We start from the raw sequence: 25378 nt of genomic DNA, 5'->3' as shown, positions 1-25378 counted from the left end.
GTATGAATTTCAACTCTGTAATGATTTTTCCTCATTTGGAAAATCATGGTTGCACTGATTTTCTGAATTCTCTTTAGTTTGCGGCACACATGGACTGTACATACAGCAATAAATGTTAGCAATATCATTATAATAATTTACTTTATTTTTGGCCTTCAAGGGCCTCGAGGATATACCAGATTACGCAAAATCATATAGTAATAAAGAACAAAAACAAAGTAAAGCCTAGCTTAAAGACTTTTTGATTAATTGTAATAATTTATACACCAGACGATAAAAATGATTAAAAAAAAATGCCAACATACTATACATTCATGTAGAATATTAAGGATAAACATTCAAGACAATTAACAAAGCTATAAACCAAGAAATTGTCCATTGTTTCGGAACTTAATGAGTCTATCTACTATGATCACAGTTAAAGTTATGATAATATAATACACATAAATTATATGTTTTTTTTTTCATGACGTGTTTTTCATTTGACTCTTCTGAGAGATCAACTTGTAGAAAATATAGACAAAGGGCCATGGAATCGTACTATCAATTCCTCAGAATAATATTCTTCCTTTCTCTTTCTCCCGTCGTTATGAATAATTAGATATCGCCGTATATTATTTTCCTTCGGATAGAATGACTAGGGATTATCCCAACTTTTTCCAGAGGGATGCTGCAGATACTAGCAACAGTGAAGTAAAAAAAATTATCAAGCATTATAAAATGAAGTGGCAAATTTGATTAAAATGAATAAGGACTTTCATACCACTAAGCTGAATTTGCCGTTATATTACGAAATGATTTTAAAATATTTTTGTCCTTTATACACTGTACATAAATTGTTAGTTTCTCTCTGTTTTATTCAGTGAAGAGAATTAATGCGCCAAAGGAGTAACCATATGTTAAGTTTGATAGGGTTGAACGCACGAACGTGGTACAAGGCCCTTGCGATCGCCTTTAGCACAGAGTAGCCATTTATTGTCGACCTCCAGTATAACTTTTAACCTGTCACCTTCGTTGAACGACAAATGGCCATTATCAGACGGCAGTCGGTGTGACAATGTTCGAACCTCCCTGAAATAAATAATCCGATGAGAGCAAATGATTATATTATCATATAATAATGGAATAATAGATTAGAACGTACTTGAGAGGTTTCTTCATTGGGGTATTGGTCTTGAGGGTTATTGGTGTGTTTGCTCTCGGTAAGGAGGTAGATGCAGCTCGTCTCTGGGGTGAAATCAAATTTTTCTCTTTGGCAGCTATACCATGAGATTTATAAGGTAATGAACTTGGTCTTGTTAAATACGGTCTCCCCGTTAGAGGCACATGATGCTCCTGATCGACTCGGCTCGTTCTTCGTGATAGTTCCTTGGCTTTTACATCTGGATGTTTCTTGTTGGGCAGGTATTTACTTGTGGGTATTGATTTTTTAAACATCGGTATTCCACTTACGGGGGATTTAGTTTTGCAATTTAAAGCTGGCAATACATTGGTGGGTTGTTTAATGGGAGATGTGAGGAGCCGTGGAATTTTTGATTTACCAGCACTGGTGGGCATTTGATTTGGTGAGAGTGAACGTGGTGGTAAAGGTACTTCTTTAACTTCCTCTTTACCAACCATCAATTCCCATTTCTCTTGGAGTTTTCGAAATTTTAATTCACCGGGAATTGCTTTACCAGTCTCATCATTATCACCATTATCATCGTTATCACGAATTTTTATATCTGGTGTTGGTGTTGTTCTTATCTGTTGTCTGCTACGATTTCCTCGATTCAACATGGGCGAATGCTCAAGACTGTCAGTATAATCCTCCGAGTCATCCAGTGGTATTTTCGAGGTCTTGATAATATTACTCCAACGTTTTTTCATCATATTTTCTGAATCAATTTTTCCATTATCCTCACATGATCCGCACGAGCGAGGACGAACTTTATTTGGACTGACACATCGGTGATTTACATATTCACAATTTTTCTCAAAGTGATGCTCTTTAGATGAATCGTTTGTCCTCAAAACTCCAGTCATATTACCAAAACTATTGTGAAGCTGGCGATACTGATACAAAAGGTCCAGCTCAAACGGACAGAATGCCAATGGTTGCAAAAGGCTGAGAAAATTATCGATAATTTCACGAGAATCAGCACATCCCAGAGCGGCTACAAATAAACTATTGGTATTGTAGTGCTTTCGAAGAATGGATTCCCTTGTACACAAGTAGGCGAACCATGCGTCTAAGGCATGTAAATTCAACAAACCAAATATGAAAGCATGGAATTTAAGCATACCCTCTGTCATGAAATCCTCGCTGTTAATTTTTTGAACAAGATCATTGAGGGTGTTTGTCAATGGCCCCTGTTGTGATGAAGCCTCAACAACTTGCCATACACTATTACTAATCGGCCCAAATGCCGAATACAAGTGTGGTTTCAATCCATCAGTCATCATAGCATAGAGTGTTGGGCAGAGATTACTGAGGCAGAGCTGGGCACATTCATTATTTTTCTCATAATCATCTTTCGGATCAGACTGCCAATATCTAATCAACAAATCTACTGATCTATTGACGCAATTTATAAACTTAACTTGATCATTCAGGTCGATAGCTAGGCCATCTGGAGAGTCAATTAGCAATGCACGAGTACTCTCTTTGGTATTGCCAAGTTCATTAATGGCATCCTCTTCTTTCACATCTAAATACGATTTACGCTGCTGAATAGCAAAGCTCACCGTCTTCTTCTGGGACTCAAGCATCTCTACACCCTTGGCAATATCCTTATTCATCTTCAATGAAAGAAACTTTCTTACATACGATCTCAATTTAATATCAGAATCTTCACTACTTTCGTCACTACTGTTTGATGAAAATCCACTTCGTCTGAGAAATTCCTCTAACTGTTTCATATCTTCCTGCCGTTTGCACTCGTCCATATGTGCCAATCCAGTTTCTGAAGTAATTATATTAGCAGCAGTAGCAGCATCAGTAATTGTCGTAGTTTTACCACTAGCATGGGTAGGAGTAGTAATAATAGTAGTAGCAGAAGCAGAAGCAGAAGCAGCAGCGACAGCCGCAGCTTCTTTAATTCTTTCGGCGTATCTTCTCTCCTCAACTTCATCAACATCCTTATCAGAGTCTACAATTCTGCCATGCCGCAGCAATTGATGATCATTATTAATGTAATAGGGCTCCTGCAGTGACATTCTCTTATTGGGCTCAGTGGAGGATTGTCTGTTTTCAATTTCTTCAATTCCACCGATTTCGAACATACTGTAGCGTTTATTAGAATTAGAATTTGTTTTTCTCAAAATACTTCGTGGCAAAGGAGGCCTCGGTGGTACTTTCCCATTATAATTGAGCTCTTTATCATCACCCTGTGGCAGGGAAACTGAACGTTTACCAAGAACTGGCTGATGGAATGGATTTTTCCTGTCCTGATTGATGAGGCTATTTTCCGAGCTCATGCTATCATAGCGGTATAAATATAATGGATTCGTACTCCCTACGGCCTGTGGATTCAGTGAAGAATCAGTGAGAATTGTCGACGATCCCCGATAGCCAGAGGAAGGTTGAGTAGCAGTACTGCTACTTGAAGATACATTCGTCGTTGCGATATCGTTATTAATTCTCATGCGATGACGCATTGGCGGTGATAAACAGAATAAGGGCTTTCTCGTTTCCTCCCCGAGTTTGACGTGCCTCGGTATCTCAGGTACATCGTGAAGAATTTTTCGGTATTCTGAGGGGAGAAGAAATGTTAGTGACTCCCAATCTTTGATGTGAGAAAACCCTCGCGCTTTGAGTGCCTCAATATCATTGCAAGAAAATGGCCGAAGATTTTTTCCATTCTTCTTCCAACCAATTCTCTCGTGGGGTTTCAGGGAAATTATGTTGTCTAATTGAGATTCTTTGGCTTTGAGAAATGACAGATCGGGTAGTGTATAATTTGGATAAACAACGTAAACTGGTTTTTTATCGACTAGAGTCTCACATAAGCATGGCAAATTATTCTTTGGCGATGGGATTTGGTAGTAATGTAATGAGGTCTGGACTCCATTCTCTTCTACCTCATTTATCGTCTGTATACCAGTAGTTTTTCTTAATAATGTAGGGGCTTGTCTCTCGTCAATGTTCAAATGAATGTTGTCAACATCTATTTCAGATTTTAATAAACTCTCAGACAATTCTTCGACCGAAGGAGATTCCTCCTTAAATTCTTTTATTGATGGTATACGTTTCGATGTGTTATTCGAAGAGCTTGCATCATGACTCGACCCTCCAATACTCGTATTACAGCACTCGGTTTTTAACCAATTTATTGCAAAATCATTTTCTAGGATATTAGTCTTATTGTCATTAATGTTTTTCCGGTGAATTTGCGTGTTTGTATTGTTGGTGCCGGTGTCGCCACTACTACTTTGGCTGTGACAATTATTATTACTTGTAGGCCAGTCATTGTCACTTGCCGAATCAGACTGATCGAGGGTCAAGCTCATGCCCTCGGCACTCATACTTTTTTGCTTCATAAATAATTTAACAAGACTCATATTTTGAATTTTTTTGCCGGATGTGTTACTGTTAGTTGAGCTCTCGTTTATCGATCTACTCATTAATCCTGAACTGGAACTCTGAAGATTTTGGTGATGAGACTCAGCGGAATCTATGGAAAAGTTCAGTGGTAAGAGGCTAACGTGCTCCACATGCTCGCGTGCTTTCCTCAGATCTGGTAAGCTGTGACTTCGTTTTTCAGTAATCAACAGATCCCCGTCGATTCTTGGTGCGGTTGTTGCACACCTTCCTGGGGTACTTATGGCTGTTGTAGCAAGTGACAAATTTGCTATCGTATTATTATTACCAGAACCGTGACGTATCATAACTTTATGGGCTGACGAATGCTTCAAATTACTCCAAGTGGTGTAGATTTTTGAATCTGAGCACACCATTGACAAATCCATCATACTCTTTAAATCAACATTTCTGTTGTAGAAGGCTTCACGCGATTCACACGTCTTTTTACTTTTCTCCTGACTCTCAAAATCTTGAGATGCATCTGAATACATGGTCATACTACCCTCAAAAGCTATTGTGTAATTATTTTTGTTGTGTGTTTGACACGTCAGTAGCATATCTTCACAATCTAATGAGTCGACACTGTAACTCCCCCCAGGAGGCAATACAGGTGTCTCCTTCACAGGAGAGAATAATAATGATGATTTGCATATAGAGATTGTATCGGTCGTTGAGCATGCCGAATCTTCTCCCTTTGAACAGTTGAATGAAATTTATTACCAGTGACAAGTGTAAAAATGGTCTTATATTGAATATAGTATGAAAAGTCTATTAAAAAATGAATTAAAATGATAATTGATTTTCCTCCCTTTACAATACCTGGCTACTCGAGTGAGGGCTGATTGATGATCCAATGTCAATTTTTTCCATAACAGAGCCAGAAATGCTGGCATAACGTTCCCTCTGATAATTGAACTGTTGAAATACGAAATTGAAAAGTCGTAACTATTGCAATGTACAAAAAAATTGATGTACTTGTCTGCATTACCTCTGACTGTTGGACGGGATCAGTGCACATAACTGGCAGAGCAGTGAGAAGAGTGTGTATGTCTGCAGTGCGAAAGCTCTCCATGTCAACTTCCGCAAGATTTGCATCCAAATTTCGTGCCAAATCATCGTAGTATCCCAGATCATCCTGAGTGTACGACATAGAGAGAGAAGACAGAACACTTGGATGCACGTGCAAACCGCCATCTCTATACCCATAATCGATGAACCACTGATAATCAGAATTGTCTTGGATAAATTCGGACCCAATGAGATCCTGGGAAATTGGATCTGCTGGATTTGAATTGCAATCAGAGCCTGGTGTCTGTGGATCTTCCATCATTATTATTCTTCTGTCGCTGCCTGAACATAAAGCCAAAACAAAACAATTATCACAGGTCACAGGAGGTATTCACCAGAAGACAGAGTGTCAATTCAATTGTCATTACCTAGTTGAACAATTGATGATTTATGATTATATAGTAATAATAATAATAGCAATAAATTAAATTGTACCCTGACACATCTCGTTGAAATGAATGATAATTATTCGTCTAATGTGTCAACGATGATTTTCCTTTTCCTTCGCCGTATTATTGATTTCTCATTCGATAGCACAGGAAGAATGAACTTATTTCGACACACAAATACTAACCTTCCTACATGGCAAGTATACGATCGATCCGTCTCTCGCGTAGGCTACGAGATGTATGACGAATCCACACCTCTTATGTCCACATTTATTCACATAAAAATGAAAAATACGACATAACCAAGGAATGATTGGCTTCTTTACCCAATATCATCACTACTTCTTCCCGTAACTAATCACGACAATCACGTGCCAAATCAATATCAATAGAATAAGTCAAAGTTAAAATGTTCTTTACCGTCAACTACTATACAACACACTCTTGTCGAATGCCCACTGCACAACTGCCCAGAGAGTTTATTGGGCAATATTGTTGGGCTGAAGTTGCCATTTACCTCGGTATTACATATCTGGAGGTAGCACATACACCACTCGCCAGTGTATGATTGTATGACTCCTCCACTTTGACTTACAGTGAGAAATAGGAATTGTCAGTACATTGACGTCACTCGCGCAACAATGGCGGCACGTACATGGATTTACGCATGCGCATACTGGGTAATATCATATTTTTGGGGAGGGACCTAACAATTAATAGTAATAATTTACAATTATTTTCCCCCAATTTTGAATGCTTCGAAATTTTGTGCATTTGTGCGTATTATAAATATTAAATAAAATACAGACAGGTATTCTTAACTAGCAACTTTGATTTATGTTAGTGATATTGAAACAAGAGATTAAATCCATCATCACCACTGGGTTTTAAATCATTTGTTTAAACTATCACCAGGACAACTGATTTTTTTGATGAAAATATTTCAATTAATGAATAAGAGAAGCTTCATCTTATGTCAATGGATGAACAAGAATTTCCAGATTTGAAAAAAAAAAGTGGAAAAAGGCAAAGATGATTGAAATGACCCTGGTATTTCCGCTCTGAGCGCAACGAGATAAATTAGCAGAATTGGAAGAAGAAGGAGAGGAGAGAGAGAGAGAGAGAGAAAGATTAATTGAAATTCAAACATATTGAAATAGATTGAAATAATTGATAAAATCATATAATTCAAATACAGCCATTCCTTACTTTTTCGTCCGTTGTATCGAAATTTGACATTGGCATTACGCCCATTGATGCGATATCGGCGTTTTGGCTTGTCGGAACAGGGTAATCGTTCTCTAGAGAAAGAGGGATTAAGAGGTCCGACTGATAACTCTGCTATCTTCATGATGACGCATAAAAGAACTACTAGCATCATTTGACGCTGTATACTAGTGTGCTAGCGTTGTGCTTTCCAGGCCTCCTTTTCACCAATTATTTCTTCTCAATTACTGACAATTCTATCACAGCATATTCACCATTTGCTCTTCACATCTCTATACATATAATATGATACACTTTCTATCACCCTAATTCTGTCCTTTTCAATGACAAATTTTTTGAAAATTTAAAGAATTAAAAATATCCATTCCCTGTGCAGTGTTTCCATGAGAGAATAGTCAATAGAAATTCAATGCTCTCCTTTGAGATAATACTCAGGAAACAATAGATAAATAACATCTCCATGTAGAGAATAAAGCGGAAATCCTACGTATTAGTAACCAATATTTTCACAGAATGAAAAACCAAATTCAATGTCCCGAATTTTCATTAACAGATGTTCAGCGTCAATTGGAGTGCAGATGAGGGATGCAGCAAAGCTTGTAAATTGCAACAAGTGGATGTGCAATTGCTCCACTTAATTGTCCAGCATTAACTTAAACAAGGAATAATTTTTATCCCATTTTACTATGAAGCTGAATTATATGATATGAATATATCAATGTCGACAACATTTACTTTCTGAATTATTTGGTTGATTATCACTGCATCAAGTTCACTTTGAGATATTCCTTACACTATAATCAATCACAAAATGTCTTGTTTACGTCCTCTATTATTGTCCATTCTTATAATTACGAGGGTAATGAAATTTTTATTTGGAGAACAAGTCCTGGTGGAGCGGAATTATACTTAAAGGAGTACTTGATCAACAAATCACACATTGGTGGTCTAAAGTCTGACTCAAACTGGGATGATTGAATGTACTCCGCGCGGGAGAGCCCTTGCACACGACACGACACGACGCTCAGTTTGATCTCTATTAATAAGACCTGGTGCAGAACAGGAATAACAGCGTACACATTCAACAAAATGCCTCCCTCTTCGTCAATCTCGTGTCCACAGAGAAAAATTCAACTAAAATGATCGATTAAAAACAATATGTCAAAATAACATTTTGAAATGTCATTCTCGAGAGGAGTAAAGTTCAATGAAAAAATGCCAATAGAAATTCTAAAATTTTTTTGACTAAAATTAATCCCTTTGCTGAGTCATAATTGCGGCCAACAAGTCGTTCTGCCATTTTTCTCCAACAATTGAAATATTTTACAGAATTGAACGTCTCATTTGTCAAATCATGGCAATATGTTTTAGTTTCTTCTTCATTTTTTTACACTTTTCTTAGCCTCTAATTGTTCAATTAATGTTTCTCATCGTGTGGAGTTGACTTAATTTAAGAATTAGAATGGCATAAAAATCTCATTAATATTTTATTTCCTCACTATTGTGTGTCTCTGTGTGCGTGTGTGAACCCTTTTATTAAATTTATGAAATTTCACATCATCAACCCTCATTAGCACTGCACACCTGAGACAAGTGATGTTAAATAGATACAACGTCAAGAAATCAAAATGAACAACTGAGAAAGGAATACGTCATCTACTTATAATTACACACAACTGCTGAAGCCCTTCCCGTATGCATCGTCGTGCACATACCAGTGGCATTTAATAGTTATATACTACATGTGTCCACACATGCTTGAAATATGTGTAAAGTTTTAAAATAACAACCCTTTTCATTGGGTCGAGTGAGCACGCCTGGAAATAGTTAATAATTCTCATACCTTCTCAAGCCAGTGATATGGAGAGATGATTATTACCGTTCTGAGTCAGTGAACCACTTTATGCACATGAAACTTCACTAGTTACTAGCTAGCACAGGAATCGAAATGTTGAAAATAAATAAATTGACAATTTTATTGCCTCGAGTGTTACAAATGTAACACTGTAACATGACGTATAAATGAGATGTAACTCTCTCGATTGGAAAACAAAATGATTTAGTATATATGAGATATTCTTTGCTCAAATATGATATTGAAATTCATTGATAATAACCCATTTGCATGTTTTTCAACCAATATACAATGCTTTGATTTCTCAGAAGCAGTGCAAAAAAAGTGAGTTGGATCATATCCAAGATCGAAGACCCTCTTGGCAGCTGGGGTCACGTTGAGAAATTCAGAGCTAGCACGATTTAAATTTAAAAAAATGAAACAACGTTCTAAACGTTTTTCATGAAAAATTATGATTCAATCTGTATGCAACTTGTCAACTATCTGGTATGTAATTCAATACATTGGGTTTGATTACATCAAATATTCAAGACGTTTCACCTTACCTCGAATTTGCACAGTTCACATGAGATCTCCATAGAAGCACAGAGTTTTTAATCGGACAACAAGGCCGTTTGTATTATTGAAACGATTGAAAGGGTTGGAATTATATTCAGTTGACAAATGGAATATTTTTTTTTTGATAGAAAAGGTACAAGTACAGTCTGAATCACTTGCCCCTCCCAGCGTGCAACAATCCCTCTGTTCAACATTGAAGCGCATGCTTGAACTGCTGTTCGATCAAAGGGGGTGGTTTGGAGTAGATCAACTAATGCCTTCGGCTCCGCAACTTGTCGATTTGCTAAGTTCGATGAAAATAATAATGTTAAGTTTCTGCAGCATTCAATGATTTAACCTCTGTTTTAAGATAATAATGTAATTTATATCGATGTATAGGATTCATTGATCCTTTAGAAAAAATATAAGGTTTCCATACAACGTAAGCAAACCGAAATTGAAATCTGAACTAATGTCTCACGATTTGTCATCATTTCTGTATATTTTCATAGGTACAAATTACAATTTCTTATAAAAAAATATAAATTTACCCTGCCCCTTGATCTACAACATATATCACACTTTTACCGACAATTATATTTACAACTAAAATCATTACTCAATAATGAGAGTGTTCACTAGTTCGTATGACAAAAATTACTGCAAAAAAAAAATTCGTACAATTCTTTCCTTTAGAAACGGAAGGATGGCATCTTGCAAAGTGTCAAGACCGCATATATCGTGAACAATAAATACTACTTTCAAGCTATATTATCTATGTATAGGTGTATGTATATGTGTGATTTGATTTAATCGATTTTACGAAAACACTTATTCATCCTTTCAGACTTTTCCGCCGAGAAAAAGAACAAAATACTGTTGATGCGATATCACATGTTGTTGAGGAGAAAATTAAATAACGAATTCCTCCATACAAATAAAATGAATATTGTACGAACTATTACCCTTTGGCAGTTGCCATGGAAGTATGCAATATTTTTTTTGTCTGTTCCTCCTGCTGTCGCTTCAAACGTATCTTCTATTCTTTGGTGTTTTTCGGCACCTTTTACGTCCGAAAATAGCAATAATAACGATTGTAACAGTAGCTATGAGAACAGCACCAACCGCCCAAACGGCTTTGCTTGTCCCCGATTTTATGATTTGGCTCTTATCATCATCATCATCATCTCCAGAAAATGGTTTATCCACTGATTCTCCTTTATTTAAACTTTCTGAGGATTTGTCTGTAGTGACCGAGAACTGCGGTTGAAAAATTTTCAAATCACTTGGTGTTGTTTGCGTCGGTAGAACCTCCAATTTTTCCATTTTTGGTGTTGAAATTGTACTAATGACTATAGGTGTCGATTCATGCGTACTGGAAATAACATTCGTATTATTTGTCAATTGATCCTCCAATTTCTCAAGAGCGCTCTCAAAATCTAGGGATGTTGAATCCATCGTTTCTCCCTCGATCTCATCGAGGTACTCCTCCAATGGTGAAAAATATTTCATCAAAGAATCTGGTGATATTTCGTCAATATTTAAATATGTTTTCACAACTTCATTCCAATTGTCATCCGAACCATATTGAATCATTTTTATTAACTCATGTTTCAGAGTAATTGATTCAATTTCATTGTATCTCATTTCAGTAGAATCCATCAGTGTTTCATATATTTGAAAACTCAGCAGTATTCCTAAAAATTTTCTGAAAATGGCAATACCGATTATATTAATTCTACAAGGCTGAAAAAAAAACGTCCATTGAAGAAAGATTGGATTGTAAGGAAAATATTATAATTATATGAAAGATTATGTTATGTATAAGATTATATTATATAGATTTATTTCTTGTCAAAACACGATCAACAAAATAAACAGAATACTCACGATAAATAGGGCTTGTTACTGATGATATATTCATCATTTAGAAATGTGGGCGTATCTGCGAAAATCGTGGAAATACCCTCGTATTTTTTTCTGAAAATTCCAAACAGAGGTGGGGATTAAATTGCAAAAATACAACTAAAATTAAACAAAATGAAAAAAATCGGCATTTTCAAAACTTGTACTGAAAAACAAAAAGAAATTAATGAATTAATTGCCTTCGCTTGCCTTACCGATATTCCCACCAAGTAGCAGTCAAGTCGTTGGAGTCAAGAATTTTGTTTCTGATAGAATCGAGTCTCCACATGTCAGCAGTGAGATAATAAGCCAACCGCGGAAGGACATCGAGTGCTGTTATCATCAATGATACAACGCGAATTTCATCTTGATCATCGGATTCTTTAACTAGATTCAGAGACATTAACCAGGCTCGACTTATTGACAAAACACCAAACAATTCTTCCACCGCCGAATTAATAGCTGAAAACAATGAAATATTTATTTATCCAATTTAAAAATCAATCATTCATTAATTATTAATTATTATTATGATTATTAATTCTCAGAGTGGACAAAAAATTACCAGAATATCGGTTGGCCTCATTGAGAATGGGGCTTTTTTCCATCGACAATTGCTGCATCAATATCTTGGCAACGTTCTTATGAGCAGATAAATAATTTTCGATAGATGAGTGATTTGAGCAAGTTGATAAGCGCATATTACCATTGCAAAGATTTATCAAATGCGATGGACATTGCCCATTAAAATCACTCTCCTCCCAAAATTCTGCTTCAGGTACACGGTTCAATAGGATTTTACCTAGTCGAGAGGCTTCCTTGTACAGATTATTGCCAACTAAATAGTTGCGCAAGAGATTCTCTCTTAATTGAAAAGTTATATTGGGATATGGAATTATATAGAGTGCTAATTGCGTCCAATCATATCCCTGGAGAGATCCGAGTAAGTGAGCTGGTAAAGTTTCGTTAGTAATTTGAGAGCCAGGGTATTTTGCAATCAGTTTCTTCTGCGCAAAATTCACAATTCTTTTATGAAGTTGATCAATAGTTTTCCATATATTGGCAACTTCCCCGTATCCCTTTTCATAATTACTCAGCATGGCCCAATACTTGTCAACATCATTCATTCCTGGAAATAATTCCGCAGCTGTATTAATTGATAAATATTACCCACCTACATTATTACTATTTCATTAGCAAGTAACATAATTAATTCATGTGTGTAAAATTATTTATTCATTCACTATTTATTTTATGGTGGACTTATTTATACTCTGTTTTTCAATATTATGGAAACTATATTTGAATCCTGAAGTATTGCCAATTAATGAGAGCAATTATTCAAGCCTTACCATTTTTGATACTGGCATTCTCCACTAGTTTAAGACTTTGACTGAAATTTCGCTTGAAAGGCTTGAAATTGTCATACCACGACGTCCATATCTTGATTTTTTCATTGACCGTTGTACTTCTGGTTAAAAATGTCTCTCCACGTTGCCGCAGGGACCGATCCGGTTTCGTCTGATCACCCGAGATTATGCACATTTCTATTCTACCAATGAAAGAAACAAGCTGGCTCCATTCTTCAGCCTCCAATGAAGCATCACCGGGTTTCGTTATCAAACTAAACTTGTATTTTAACAAAGAATTGTTGAGAGTTCCATCAGTCATCGATGTGATTTCTTTCTTTTGCATTTGAATGTATTCGGCATAATCTTCCAAAGTAGTTTCCTATATAATAGGGGAATTATTAAAATAAGTTTTCAAAGCGATTGCCCTGAAATTTTGTCATTATAATATGTACCCATTTTGTACGGGTGTCGTTGTTAGATTCCCTAATGAAAGACCATTTGGCTTCGGCTGCTTTGGTACACGCATCCTCGTAACCAAGCTCTGTTAACGTGACGAAAGCCTCAATGTCTGAATCCAATAATCCATTAGTAGTAACAATTAGACTCAAAATGACACACAACCACTTTAGATGCATACCTTGTACCTGTGAAAACAGTGTGTACTGTAAACCACATTGCTCAGTCAATATGAATAATTAAAAAAAAAAACAACAAGAATTTCTCTCTAATTTATCTCTGTAGACAGCATTGCAGTGACATTGATCTCTAACATCCTCATTGCATTACGATACATTTAATTCTATAAATTACTCTGCAATGTAAAATTTCCACACTAGAATGAGATGACCTTTGCAAAAAAAAAACATGAAAATTCGGATCCACGGCACTCGGAAATGCGTCATTGTGATGTCACTATTACCACTACAATCGGCGAAACAAGGCAATACACCTCAAAAAACAATACTACGATACTAGCCAGTGTTTTCTTAATAAGCTACTGCTTAACTTCTGACCCTTACTTGAAGACAATAAATACCAAATAATCATGACGCCAGAGCTCATAATTATAGCTTTGAGAGATGTTCAGTGAGCATTCTTTAGCAATTGAAAAAAATGCTCTCCACATATCACACTTCGCTATGGAATTTTGGAAAAATATATAAGTGTCATTTAACATTTCTCTCCGTTATTATCAGTTTTGTTTCATCAAATTTATTTTTGGTAATTCCTCAAAGATGTTCTAGTGAACAAAAATAATCCAAGCAATAATAAACTGAGGGTAGACGCAGAATGTTGGTAATGAAATTGCGCCATAAATATAATGCGAAGTTAAAGGTCTGTCCTTGTTGGTTATACCCACAAAACATTTTTCATTCGAATTAATAGTTGAATTTGTAAGTGGTCTCGATATAATGCAGCACAATTATAGGTTGATCGCTTTGGCATTTTTTTTTTTACCATTGAAATTTCAAAAACTAAATGTTTTTCCAGAAACAAATTAACTGGAGCTCTTCGCTAATCAAATTTTATAGTATATTCAAATTTTTGTCACTATAATTTTCTTATTTAAACAACTTACGTGGATATTATGGGTTGTTCTCTCCAAGTTTATTGGTGTCTTACGAACTTGCCGGGTTGGCTTCAACTGTTCGATGATTATCTTTATGCCGTTTCAGTATATAACGCACCCGGTTACGTTTGCACGCGAGGTCAATTGCAGAGAATCACATATATATATATTGGATGTATACATATAATATAATATTATTTCATATGTTTTTACCTTTGCAATGTGAAAAACTAGGTTTATGTCAGAGAATAATATGAGGGAAAAATGAATGCAGAAGAGATGATTACGTGTTCACTGTTTCGATGAAAGAATGAACTTTCTGATGGGTATGTGTAGTACAATACGCTGACCGTTGTCGTTCAAAGTACAATCATTCCAAATTGTCCAATATCACACCATTCATTTTGATGGCATGATCGATGTGTATCCAGTCATATTTCCTATTCTTGTATGAGACAGCAGTGTGCGAATGCACATATATAGTAACGTCACAGGTCACAGGTTGGTATTATGACCATCAGGAAAAAATAATGTTGAAGATGAATGGGTGGGGAATGTCGAATCGAAGCTAAATTCAAGTAGTTGGGGGTACTTAGAGTCTGGCAGTGACAGACGATACGCCATGTTTTAATAAAAAGAGCGGTTCTTTCAAAATGTCGGTCATTATTGCGTAATTTATTGAAACTACATATATACAAAAATTTTCATTCTAACGCTATATCACAATAATAAAATATTGCATTATTTATGGAGACGAATGAAATTGTTGATTTGTCAAATAGAAAATATTTAATCTTCGAATTGTTTTCTTGTCTCCCTTTATAATTTCTTTCTAAATTGTACACAGTAATTGTAGTAATACTGCTATTAGTATTAAACCATATTTTATGTGGTTCAATTTAATTGTTAAATAAATAACTTAAGTACGAATATTTCTAAGATGGAAAAGAAGATAGTTGGATATTAGTCTTGTTGCTTTTTCTTACCTCGGGTATAAGAACCGGAGAATAATATGAACGAATGACCTCTAGCAATGTATGTTAACCAACTAAAAAAAACCTGCCAGAGATGATAAAGATTTATATAATTTCCATCCGATGACAGATGTAATATTTTGAAACCAAGGAAATGGGGAATTATTCCCTATTGTATTCCATATGATAATCCCATGCGGCAAAAATTTGAATTGGAAAATATCATCATAAAATATAATATATGTCTGGTATATATTTTTAAATTTTGCTTTTAAAATTTCTTTCTACTACTTTAACTTGTCGATAGAACCATAAACCATGATGAGGAGAATTGGATAATGATTATACTACATCATAAGTCTTCACTGATAAATGTTGGATTATCGAAGGCCTTTGCCGATTGGGCTTGCTTGTCAATGGGCATAATTTGAACTCGTAATTCACTGTCATTCTCTGGCTCTGGCTTGGTTACAACAGCAACACTACCATTTGCTCGTTCTTCTCGTTCTTCAGTTTTACTCAACTTTTCCTTCCTCATTGCGCGCTCCAATGTAGCCCGGTCCCTCCTATGTTCTCGGTATAGCCATCTACGCACACATTATATCTATTTTGAATGGGGGACTAATGATCCATTCGCCGAGTTCACTATTACTGATTCATGTCAATGAAAATTATGGTGGAAGCGCTCCGTAATGGGGGAAAAAATGGTCAAGTGGTGAAGATGACCATTCGTTTGTAGGTATACTTACAAGAAAGCAACAACTGCTGGAGCAGTCAAACATCCCCCGAGTAAAAAGAATGTACCTGGGAGGGTGTTCATTGTGGATGCGTATACGGAACTGTACATTGGCCCATACAAAAGGGGCATTAGAGATTCGCAGACACCGAAGAGAGAATTAACTTTACCTAAGAAATTGTTACAACTCATTGTTACTTATTTTAATAGTAAATTTATCAAATTCATAAGTGTGGAATATGAGGATTACCCAGTTCATCCGTTGGTACTAATTTCGATGCAATCGAACGCATTGCTATGAACGATGTTCCATTAACGATTTCCACAATTGGTCCTGAAATTCATTAAATTAATAAGTCTAATTAATTGTTGATTATTAAATATAGAATTAATTTTCTCTCCATCTCTCTCACCAAGATACATCATCCAGTCTTCAGTGGCAAATGAATAAACCAAACTTGCAAGTATTTTGCTCATGCAGCTCATCACTCCTACTAAAGCATCATCGATTTTCAGAAAATGGCTGAAGAATCCAACAGATATCATTGTTCCTACGGTTGGACATGTTAGACAGTTTTCAGTTGCTTATACTTATTTATAGGCAGAAACAATTAAAATTTCACGGCCATGGTTATATAATTTGTAAGACTTTAACAAATTACTAATTCTAATCATAGAGTATAATATTCCCTTTTTTGTTATGCCGTACAGTAATTTCCTTCCACTGATCGTCAGTAGATTATTGACAATTTTTTTTTACTACCGTAATAAATCAACTGTCGGAATAGCAAAACGAAAATGAGCAAACTCATTCCATAGAACTATTAAATTTCGGTAAACAAATCCGAGGCTACAAAACAACTTACGAACAATGATGATTTGATCTATTGAGTAAGTAATGAAGTAATAGGTACATCCTTGACGAAAAGGAATGAAAAAGAATATTATTGGAAATCTATTTAAATTCAACCAGTCTAATTTGACTTGGAGTTCATTTAATCAGTGCTAATTATATTAATGGTAAAATATGATTAATCAAAGAAACGCATCATTGAAATATTGTATGGAATATATATATTGTAGAATTTCCATATGGCAACAATTATTATTGAATTTTTTTTTCGTCATACATTAATCTATACTTCCGCGTTTTTTATACATCTATATTATTTGAAGTTTTTTCTCCTGTAAATGGGATAGGGTCGATGGTTTTAGAAATTCGTCCTTACCAATTAAATTTGTGACCATGCTATAGGTCGTCCACATGCTGAAGTTTACTTCGTTCCAGTTGAATCGGTATCTCGTGAACAAATACATAACAGCCATTTCGCCTGAACATTAAAAATAAACACCACCAAACGGAGGAGATTAAATTTTTTTTACCACCAATATTTGATTATATACCATTAATTCTACAATAATATTAATTTTTAAATAGCACAAAAAAAGAAAAAGAAAAAATAAAAATTGGCAGACACTCGTCATCTCGGTCATTATAAACATTACATAAGGATGTTAGGTTGCACAACAAGTTTCTTTTATCAGTACCATCCGTTTAGCCGTTTCCGTCGAGCGCATTCCGGTCTTTATCAAATTATGCTCTCTATCTCTCCATGCGACCTCTCTCAAGTTTCAAATATTAACAGCTCTTGTCACATGAATACTTAGCCGACCAGCGAGTCCACGGTATCGAGAGTCAGTGAAAATCAGGGAAAAATCAGTGGACAAATGTTTAAGAGCAAAGAAAGTCCTTGAGGACTACCTGTCGATAAGGCCGCGGTTTTGCCGGCATTGGATTAAATCGGTGAGAGTAGTTACGAATATTGTTTCGAGGACAGTCTGCTCGTATGGAAAAAAATTATATTTTGAAAAATATATTTGAAGAAAGAAAAAAAAATTTTTAATTGGCCCAAACTACTTTTACAATCAATTTTTCCATAAGAGTCGGCGGATATTGAAGACAATGTTATGGAAAAGAACAAACACGATCAGATGAGAAAATTCTTCAATTTATAGATAGAATTACATAATTTATGTAACATTATGAAAAATTTTAGGGGAAAAAAATGTCTCCATCTAATTGAATTTTAATGATTTCCGGAGATATGAATGACGGGTACATGAGGCTTCATTGTTTCGGAAGGTCAAAAATTGAACCGTGAAGAACCATCTTATGTGTAACGCGGAATTCAAAATTGTCACGTGTGTTATTGTCAGGTATTCTCGTCTACTATCATTTTCTTCAATTTGTTGAATTCCACAAATTTGTAATTTTTCAATTCCTCCAATGAAAAATTATCTCATTATCTGACATTTGTTCTCTTGCTCCATGCACAAAATGTGTTTTTTAAAAGAACGGATGAATTATTTAATTTTTTTTTATTATTTTTGACAATTCGCTAACCTGAGTTGATTAATCATATAAATAACTCTCAAATTCATTATAATTTTTCATTTATTCAATAACTTTCCCTATCAAGTGGCTGTAGAAATGTCAATTGTAATGAGATGTATATTAAAATATATAAAATTTTCCAAAACAATGAGGTTTATGTGGAATATTAGGATTGAAAAAGCTATGCCGAAACGTCATTTTTCATGTATATAGGTATCGGTGTCACGTGCGTCAAACTGACAGCAGCTCATTGACTTTCTCATACTATATTGATATGGCTTTTTAAAATATTTCTGTATTTGTCAGTCTTTGTCGGTCCGTTATCGATATAAAAGTAAAAGGTTGTTTCAACATAACTTACCATACATTGGCCCGACGACTACCATGACAATAATCATGAGAACAGCCACTCTTTTTTGACGATTATTGGCACCTTTTTTAAATGCAACTCTAAAGGTTTCCTCAATGTGTCTAAATGAAAAAAAGTCGACAATTGTGGCGCACTTTGACATGCCAGTTATTTTGTCAGGAGTTGGATTTTGAGTTCTTGGTGCCTCTTTAATGACAACCAATCCATAAACGAAGCTGGCGATATAACAAACAGTGGATATCGCAAAAACACCGTAAAATCCAATTTTAATGTACAAAATGCCGGATAATGCCATGCCAATGGGTACACTCAGTGATAAAAAAACATTGACAGCACCGATTCGCAGTGTCCTAGACTCAACGGTGGTTATATCACCGATGTAGCTGAATATCGCCATAAACATTGTGAACCAACCGCCAGTTATCGCCGGCCAAAGTGCCTCAGAGACACCAGCAGCTTCCATAGGCAATTCATAAAACCAGTATGTGCAAATAATAAGACTGACGCTTGTTAAAAATTCACCGACAATTGGTAAGAGCATACAGGGCTTTCTCAGGCCCGTACGATCGCTCCATGCACCGAGGAAAAGTATGAGTAGCGTTGGTAATCCACTCTGAAGTGCCAACTTCCATGTCTGCATTCCAGCAACAAGCTGCTGAACTGCTGTTTCTTCCTCCTCATAACCAGTTGTATTTCTATCAGCTAATGCACTACACACAGTGTCGGAATATCGTAGATTCACTCGGCAAGCTTTTTCAAGATTCAAATTCTGAGTTGCAAGTGATGCTAAAACACTTGGCATTATGTAGCAGGCCACCATCGGTTCAACAGTTATATTACTAGATAAAAAATTCCACTTTTCCCGTATGCTCATGGACCCCCGATTAATAGTTTTATCCTTGTCTGATGATAAGGATGATGATGATTTTTTTCCATCCTCGGATGATTCCGCTGGCGAGGACGATGGTATTGTTCCCTGGAGTACCACGTTATTCGTCATTGTAAATTATTTATCAGATTCCAGCTAGTCCAGGTGGTACAGTTGTAGACAATTGAATGACCAGTGGTTATTGTGACAGTGTACAAGTTCCCTCACTGAACCACCACCGTCACCGCTGCCGCTGAGGCCGCCGCTGCCACCGCCGCCGCCGCCGCCGCCGCCGCCGCCGTCATCGCCATCACCACCACCGTCGCCATCACCATCACCACCTGCATCTCCACCTCCACCTCCACCGTCACCACCACCAATTTCAATCCAGTTTTTTCTTACTTATGCTCCACCGGTTATAAACTGAGAAGAGATTATAAATTTATTCATCACTTTTAGCAAAATTATTCTTCATAAATAATCTCTTTCTCACCGATTACAATGTCAATATGTACACCATACTCCACGGTAGCCCGTTGGCATAATGTCCATTCAAATACTTTACATGTTTTACAGGGCCCCTCTTCCATTTCGTCTCTCTTCCCCCTGTGGCTTATTCCCCCTCTGCGCTACTAGAGTCCATCCACCCATGTATTCAAACTACATGCTTATTTCCCTCATTACTTTGACAGGCTTTATTATTGCTCAGCCAAAATGCTACTACCAATTTTATTTTATTTTTTTTCATTCATCTATTCAATTATTATCGTCACTCGTTTATTTATCATCCGTAATAATTATTCTCGAATGACCGTAATTACAACTTTCCCTTTGAGCGGGAGTAAGAATAGTTGAGGAAGAGCGAAAGGAGAAGCTGCAATTTTCCTACTCTCAGAATGAATGAAAAAAAAAAAAAAAAAAACATCTTTCCGTAGAAAGTTTTCTTCTGTTTAATTGCTAATACACTGAAACTGGAGAATTTTTATATTTAACAATAGCTATTATCATTTCCAGTTTCTGTCATCTCATATTGCGTAATTATTCTCATTGAATTAGTCAATTGTTGAATAGAAAAGGTGTGGCATATTACGGCATTGATGGTAACCTATGGCGAACAACATGGATTGTTCCTTCAGTGATATGGTTCATTAATTTTTAAATTTAATTTATGTCTATCGAGGGGGTTCAAATATACAGCGATAAATTTCAAGGTTTTTAAAGCTTCCATTGAAAAGCCAACTTTTTGTAAATCAATCTTCTGTATTTATCCTCCATCTACTCTTACATAAATACTACTTATTTTTGTAAACGCAATAAAAATACTTGTCCGTGTCATTATACACCTTGAACTTCATCATGAAATAGAAACTATTTACATTGAAGCATGGACACAAGTGCCTCTACCAACAAGGACGTTGGAGAGCTTATCTAATTTACTTCATCAACACCCAAGATTATAAACGATGAGGAGGGCAGAGGGGAGTAAGAATTGTCCGATATACAGAATGGTTGAAATTATCCCAATGAGTCTTATCACATAGCTAAAAGGATTGACACAGAAAAAAGCCCAATATACGCTCTAAAAAGTATTATTATTTTTATTATTTAAAAAATATGTAAATGAATGGCAATTGATATTATTAGAGATTGGAAAATTTTCTCAGTGGTTAACGAGAACCTCATAATCTCTGAAAGACAGCTCTTCTCCATCGAACGGAATATAGAGACATCCATGACTCGCCTGTACTTTTCCAATAGTCTGTGCACCATTATGGAGTACACGACCGACGTACAGGGGTTCACCTTCGGTTGTTTGTCCACCTACAACTGCATCCGGTGGGATGACACCGTTGCTGGCGAATTCCCAGGAGAATTCACTTTGAACGAGAACCTTAGGAGAGATAGAAAGCAACTTTTTTAATTGATTATCAAATCAATGGAAAATTAATACAACTTTTGCAGCTAATATTATTACGAAGCATAGCCTGCGAATAGGATGAAATCAGACTCGGAGGTGGTGCTAATTAATAGTCTCAATTATTTTTGACTATCAATAAATTAACAATACCTCGAATTGTGACTTGGAATGTTCTTCACCACCGTGGCTGACATATGCTGCTTGTTTTTCAGGAATAACTTTGGCTGGTATAACATCTCCATTGTGATAAGCACGACCAACGTAGATAGTCGATCCATCGATATCGCGCCCTCCTTGCACCGCATTATGGGGTACTCCTTCGCCGACGTGGCGTGATACCCATCTGTAAGCTGAAGATAATATTTTTTCTGATTAAATTTCATAAAAACAAGACCGCTCACAATCTGATAATCAATGTAAGTGTTTGGCTCATTTATAAAATGTCCTCTAATGATCCACCATTTTACGTGACATTGCCGAATCAATTTTTCAACCTTTGTATTTCTTCAATGGCTGACATTGCAGTTTTCCCATAATTTCATCTTCTTTCAAAGGTTTTTCCGCAACTCTTAATGATTTAGATCTTTAATAATTCTCACCTTTTGTTCCTCTTAAATGAAAATAGAATTATACGTCTACATCTAATCGCTGGAGACAAATTGCCAACCGATTTCCGAGTTCTTACAATGGTGAGAGTCACCAGACGGGCGATTAATTTTTACATAAGTAATTCGACTTTCATTGAATTTTTTTCCCTCCCGTATGAAAATATCAATAGGCAATTTTTATGTTCTTCCCTTTTATTGAATTTTTCCCTCCTCGTACTGAAAATATTGAATACAAAACAACTTACTTGGCATTCTGTTAAGGGGTTATTCGATCAAGCTGTTTAACTTAAAATGAGACTAGCCTCCGGCGGTTACCTGGTTAAAAAGCAATGTTATCTTATCATATCTCTGACTTTTTATTTGAATAGTCCGCACACGGTTCGAGGGGCGTCACCGTAATTCTCGGAATTGATGACTGATAATACACTCATTCAATCACGCATTCAGTCAAACGATACTGATTTAATAGCGAGTAGAAAGATTTTCCAGTTAGTTTACATGTAGTTTAACAACTAAAAATTACAAATTATTGACGATTAATCAAGTTTTTTTTTGCCCCGGAATTAGCAAATATTTCAAGCTTATTTGTTCATCATTTGATTTTCCCGCTTAGGTATAGATGGAGCGATTGAGTATAGTGGTGTTGCGCAGTCGTGGCAAATGAGAATCATTTGAGAAGGCAACAATCAATCAAATGGAAAGATAAACTAACCTCGAAGTGAAGTGACATAAATTGGTATATGCCCAAATGTTTAGATTGGTTATAACTAATAGGAATTTATCGTAAAACCTTTATCCGCCAGCAGCATCAGTTCCTCAAATCCGATTTGAAAGAAAACTCGTAAAAAAATAAAAATGAAGAAAAAGGTAGGTTTTTTATGTATTTGCGTTGCATTGTTTTGAAAAAAAAAAAACACAAATTGACATTTGAGTCTAGTAATTATTCAAAGTTTCATTATTTAATTAATTGATTATTTCTTGTGTTGAGGTTTTACTCATGGGGAAGAGTGGTTCGGGAAAAACTAGTATGCGGAGTATTATTTTTGCAAATTATATAGCTAGAGATACTCGGCGTTTGGGGGCTACAAGTGAGTAATCTACTATGTAACTCATTATTTATCATTTCTATCCAATGCAAAGTTTTTCCAGAGACAACCAAATGAAATAATATAAAAGTATTAATACTCTCTTTATTATTTACCACGAACATCTCTTAATTACAAGTACATTAACAATTAGTACAATATGAGACAATAATAAATTATCGATGCAGTCGATGTGGAACACAGCCATGTTCGTTTCCTGGGGAATCTTGTTCTCAATCTGTGGGACTGTGGAGGACAAGAAGCATTCATGGAGAATTACTTCGCCTCCCAGAGAGACAATATCTTCAGAAATGTCGAGGTTCTGATATATGTTTTCGACGTTGAGTCTCGCGAATTAGATAAAGATATGCACTATTATCAAAGTTGTTTGGAAGCTATATTACAAAACAGTCCAGAAGCCAAAATATTTTGCCTCGTACACAAGATGGATTTAGTCCAGGAGGATCAGAGAGACCTCATTTTTCGGGAGAGAGAGGAGGATTTGAAGAGACTGAGCCTACCCCTAGAATGTACGTGCTTCAGAACGAGCATATGGGATGAAACATTATACAGGTGACTAAAAGATTGGAAAATTATGAGCTGCTCAATTGATTTGCCAATGATTAAGCAATCTTTTATCGTCTTGTAATTTTAGGGCTTGGTCTTCTATCGTCTACATGTTAATTCCAAATGTTAAAGAACTAGAACAGAGTCTCAATCAATTTGCCAATATTATCGATGCTGATGAGGTGTTACTGTTTGAACGTGCAACATTCCTAGTTATCAGCCATTGCCAGAGGCGTTTTCATAGAGATGTTCATCGATTTGAGAAGGTCTCCAATATCATCAAACAATTCAAATTAAGCTGCAGGTAATTTTCATTTCTCTATTCTAAAGGTACTCTTTTGCTGTCTAAAGTGCACTCCATTCAATAATTATTTCCATTCGCTTTATTTTTAGTAAATTGGCATCACAATTTTTGAGTATGGAAGTTAGGAACACAAATTTCGCAGCCTTTATCGACGTTTTCACATCAAATACGTATGTGATGGTCATCATGTCCGATCCGGGGATTCGTAAGTTGTATTAAATAACAGAATTTCATATAACAAAATCTCCTGCGCTATATGAAAGAAAAAAAACACTAGTTAACAAAAACATGAGATAAAATAATTTATGTAACCTTTCAACTAAACTAAAAATATTTTACAATACAATACTTAATCATTAAGTAGAAATTTTTCTAAAAAAGTAATAAAATTTAAAATTTCAGCTTCTGCTGCAACGTTGATCAACATTCGCAATGCTCGAAAACATTTTGAAAAATTGGAACGTGCTAGTCAGAGCTCAGCACTGAGCGGATAGAAATCAGCACGACCCAGGTACCTTAGTTGCCCGGGTCCAAAATCTTAATTGGCTTTAGAGAATTTTTTACTCGCCTTCACATTATAGATAACAATCATTGGAACTATTCAAATATTTTTTTTTTTCAAATATAATGAGAGAAACGCCAACATAATATCACGGATTAAGTACATTTATAGGGTTCTTAGATAAGAAAAGCTCAAAAATTGTGCTAATAGAAAAAGAAAAAGGGAAATCATATCCAAGTTATAAAATTCAACTTCAAATTGTGTGACGTTCCGTACTGTTTAAACAACAATACGCCCTAAATTTGTAATGGATTATAGTGAATGAACGTAATCTCACAATAGCTTTGATTGATTTTCTTCTTCACAGTCTATTTTGTATTTCTTATATGACACATACTTATACTTTTAGTGGATAATATGTATTGTCCTCTACTGCAAATTCATGGACTTTATTTGTTGCTCATACACTTCAGATGAATTGAAGTATGAGAAATAAAATGGAATTTTTGCAGGGGAAAATGTAATAGTTCCATTAATGGAACTTCCCATAAACTGAAATATACCGTTGCTAATAATCAATATTT

At 35.7% G+C, this 25378-nt stretch overlaps 5 protein-coding genes across 11 annotated transcripts; 1 reads left to right on the top strand and 4 right to left on the bottom strand.

The window, feature by feature from the left end:
* Positions 1–124: 124 nt before the first annotated feature.
* On the bottom strand, positions 125–9986 carry LOC135161786 (uncharacterized). Of its 5 annotated transcripts, none has more exons than XM_064119686.1 (6): positions 7984–8189; positions 7231–7900; positions 5553–5914; positions 5384–5479; positions 1145–5256; positions 125–1071 (listed from the first exon to the last, which is right to left on the bottom strand). In XM_064119686.1, exons 2-6 carry the CDS (start codon positions 7400–7402, stop codon positions 900–902), a joined length of 4914 nt encoding a protein of 1637 aa, XP_063975756.1. In that variant the 5' UTR covers positions 7403–7900; positions 7984–8189; the 3' UTR covers positions 125–899. The 5 variants fall into 5 exon arrangements, with proteins under 5 accessions (XP_063975756.1, XP_063975759.1, XP_063975760.1 ...); XM_064119689.1 differs by lacking the exons at positions 7231–7900; positions 7984–8189 and adding exons at positions 6207–6278; positions 6442–6566; XM_064119690.1 differs by lacking the exons at positions 7231–7900; positions 7984–8189 and adding an exon at positions 9649–9986.
* Positions 9987–10117: 131 nt separating this feature from the next.
* Positions 10118–14958, bottom strand: LOC135161799 (angiotensin-converting enzyme-like). 2 transcript variants are annotated; one of them, XM_064119718.1, is made up of 8 exons: positions 14681–14958; positions 14477–14557; positions 13350–13541; positions 12898–13276; positions 12111–12674; positions 11761–12007; positions 11531–11620; positions 10118–11348 (listed from the first exon to the last, which is right to left on the bottom strand). In XM_064119718.1, exons 3-8 carry the CDS (start codon positions 13530–13532, stop codon positions 10667–10669), a joined length of 2145 nt encoding a protein of 714 aa, XP_063975788.1. In that variant the 5' UTR covers positions 13533–13541; positions 14477–14557; positions 14681–14958; the 3' UTR covers positions 10118–10666. The 2 variants fall into 2 exon arrangements, with proteins under 2 accessions (XP_063975788.1, XP_063975789.1); XM_064119719.1 differs by lacking the exons at positions 14477–14557; positions 14681–14958 and having other exon boundaries at positions 13350–13559.
* A 165-nt stretch (positions 14959–15123) lies between these two features.
* Positions 15124–20081, bottom strand: LOC135161114 (probable peptidoglycan muropeptide transporter SLC46). Its single transcript, XM_064118404.1, has 6 exons — positions 18934–20081; positions 17407–17508; positions 16591–16728; positions 16428–16511; positions 16191–16347; positions 15124–16028 (listed from the first exon to the last, which is right to left on the bottom strand). The coding sequence occupies exons 1-6, from the start codon at positions 19940–19942 to the stop codon at positions 15794–15796; spliced, it is 1725 nt and encodes a 574-aa protein (XP_063974474.1). The 5' UTR covers positions 19943–20081; the 3' UTR covers positions 15124–15793.
* A 1302-nt stretch (positions 20082–21383) lies between these two features.
* On the bottom strand, positions 21384–22739 carry LOC135161147 (natterin-3-like). 2 transcript variants are annotated; one of them, XM_064118461.1, is made up of 3 exons: positions 22582–22739; positions 21879–22078; positions 21384–21701 (listed from the first exon to the last, which is right to left on the bottom strand). In XM_064118461.1, the coding sequence occupies exons 1-3, from the start codon at positions 22586–22588 to the stop codon at positions 21471–21473; spliced, it is 438 nt and encodes a 145-aa protein (XP_063974531.1). In that variant the 5' UTR covers positions 22589–22739; the 3' UTR covers positions 21384–21470. The 2 variants fall into 2 exon arrangements, with proteins under 2 accessions (XP_063974531.1, XP_063974530.1); XM_064118460.1 differs by lacking the exon at positions 22582–22739 and adding an exon at positions 22223–22277.
* A 215-nt stretch (positions 22740–22954) lies between these two features.
* On the top strand, positions 22955–25373 carry LOC135161134 (ras-related GTP-binding protein A). The gene is made up of 6 exons (XM_064118440.1): positions 22955–23203; positions 23325–23424; positions 23610–23994; positions 24077–24292; positions 24382–24497; positions 24695–25373. Exons 1-6 carry the CDS (start codon positions 23192–23194, stop codon positions 24784–24786), a joined length of 921 nt encoding a protein of 306 aa, XP_063974510.1. The 5' UTR covers positions 22955–23191; the 3' UTR covers positions 24787–25373.
* Positions 25374–25378: the final 5 nt, after the last annotated feature.

This window comes from Diachasmimorpha longicaudata, chromosome 4, assembly GCF_034640455.1.
Source record: "Diachasmimorpha longicaudata isolate KC_UGA_2023 chromosome 4, iyDiaLong2, whole genome shotgun sequence".
In the NCBI taxonomy this organism is placed as follows: domain Eukaryota; kingdom Metazoa; phylum Arthropoda; class Insecta; order Hymenoptera; family Braconidae; genus Diachasmimorpha; species Diachasmimorpha longicaudata.
The sequence above is the reverse complement of the archived record's forward strand: the minus strand, read 5'-3'. Positions and strand labels throughout refer to the sequence as shown.

Excerpts from the sequence above, each read along its gene's own strand:
- LOC135161786 (XM_064119686.1), bottom strand. The coding sequence starts at position 7,402 with ATGATGCTAGTAGTTCTTTTATGCGTCATCATGAAGATAGCAGAGTTA. Across the intron at positions 5,915-7,230 it reads TCGATACAACGGACGAAAAA|GCAGCGACAGAAGAATAATA; the intron begins GTAAGGAATGGC and ends CTTTATGTTCAG. Across the intron at positions 1,072-1,144 it reads CCAATGAAGAAACCTCTCAA|GGAGGTTCGAACATTGTCAC; the intron begins GTACGTTCTAAT and ends TATTTATTTCAG.
- LOC135161799 (XM_064119718.1), bottom strand. The coding sequence starts at position 13,532 with ATGCATCTAAAGTGGTTGTGTGTCATTTTGAGTCTAATTGTTACTACT. Across the intron at positions 13,277-13,349 it reads ACGACACCCGTACAAAATGG|GAAACTACTTTGGAAGATTA; the intron begins GTACATATTATA and ends CCTATTATATAG. Across the intron at positions 12,675-12,897 it reads GAATGCCAGTATCAAAAATG|GAATGAATGATGTTGACAAG; the intron begins GTAAGGCTTGAA and ends AATTATTTCCAG.
- LOC135161114 (XM_064118404.1), bottom strand. The coding sequence starts at position 19,942 with ATGACGAATAACGTGGTACTCCAGGGAACAATACCATCGTCCTCGCCA. Across the intron at positions 16,729-17,406 it reads CATGGTCACAAATTTAATTG|GAACAATGATATCTGTTGGA; the intron begins GTAAGGACGAAT and ends GTCCAACCGTAG. Across the intron at positions 16,512-16,590 it reads AGACTGGATGATGTATCTTG|GACCAATTGTGGAAATCGTT; the intron begins GTGAGAGAGATG and ends AATGAATTTCAG.
- LOC135161147 (XM_064118460.1), bottom strand. The coding sequence starts at position 22,262 with ATGGGAAAACTGCAATGTCAGCCATTGAAGAAATACAAAG. Across the intron at positions 22,079-22,222 it reads GCCATTGAAGAAATACAAAG|CTTACAGATGGGTATCACGC; the intron begins GTTGAAAAATTG and ends TATTATCTTCAG. Across the intron at positions 21,702-21,878 it reads ATTCCAAGTCACAATTCGAG|GTTCTCGTTCAAAGTGAATT; the intron begins GTATTGTTAATT and ends ATCTCTCCTAAG.
- LOC135161134 (XM_064118440.1), top strand. Across the intron at positions 23,425-23,609 it reads TCGGCGTTTGGGGGCTACAA|TCGATGTGGAACACAGCCAT; the intron begins GTGAGTAATCTA and ends TTATCGATGCAG. Across the intron at positions 24,498-24,694 it reads CATGTCCGATCCGGGGATTC|CTTCTGCTGCAACGTTGATC; the intron begins GTAAGTTGTATT and ends TTAAAATTTCAG.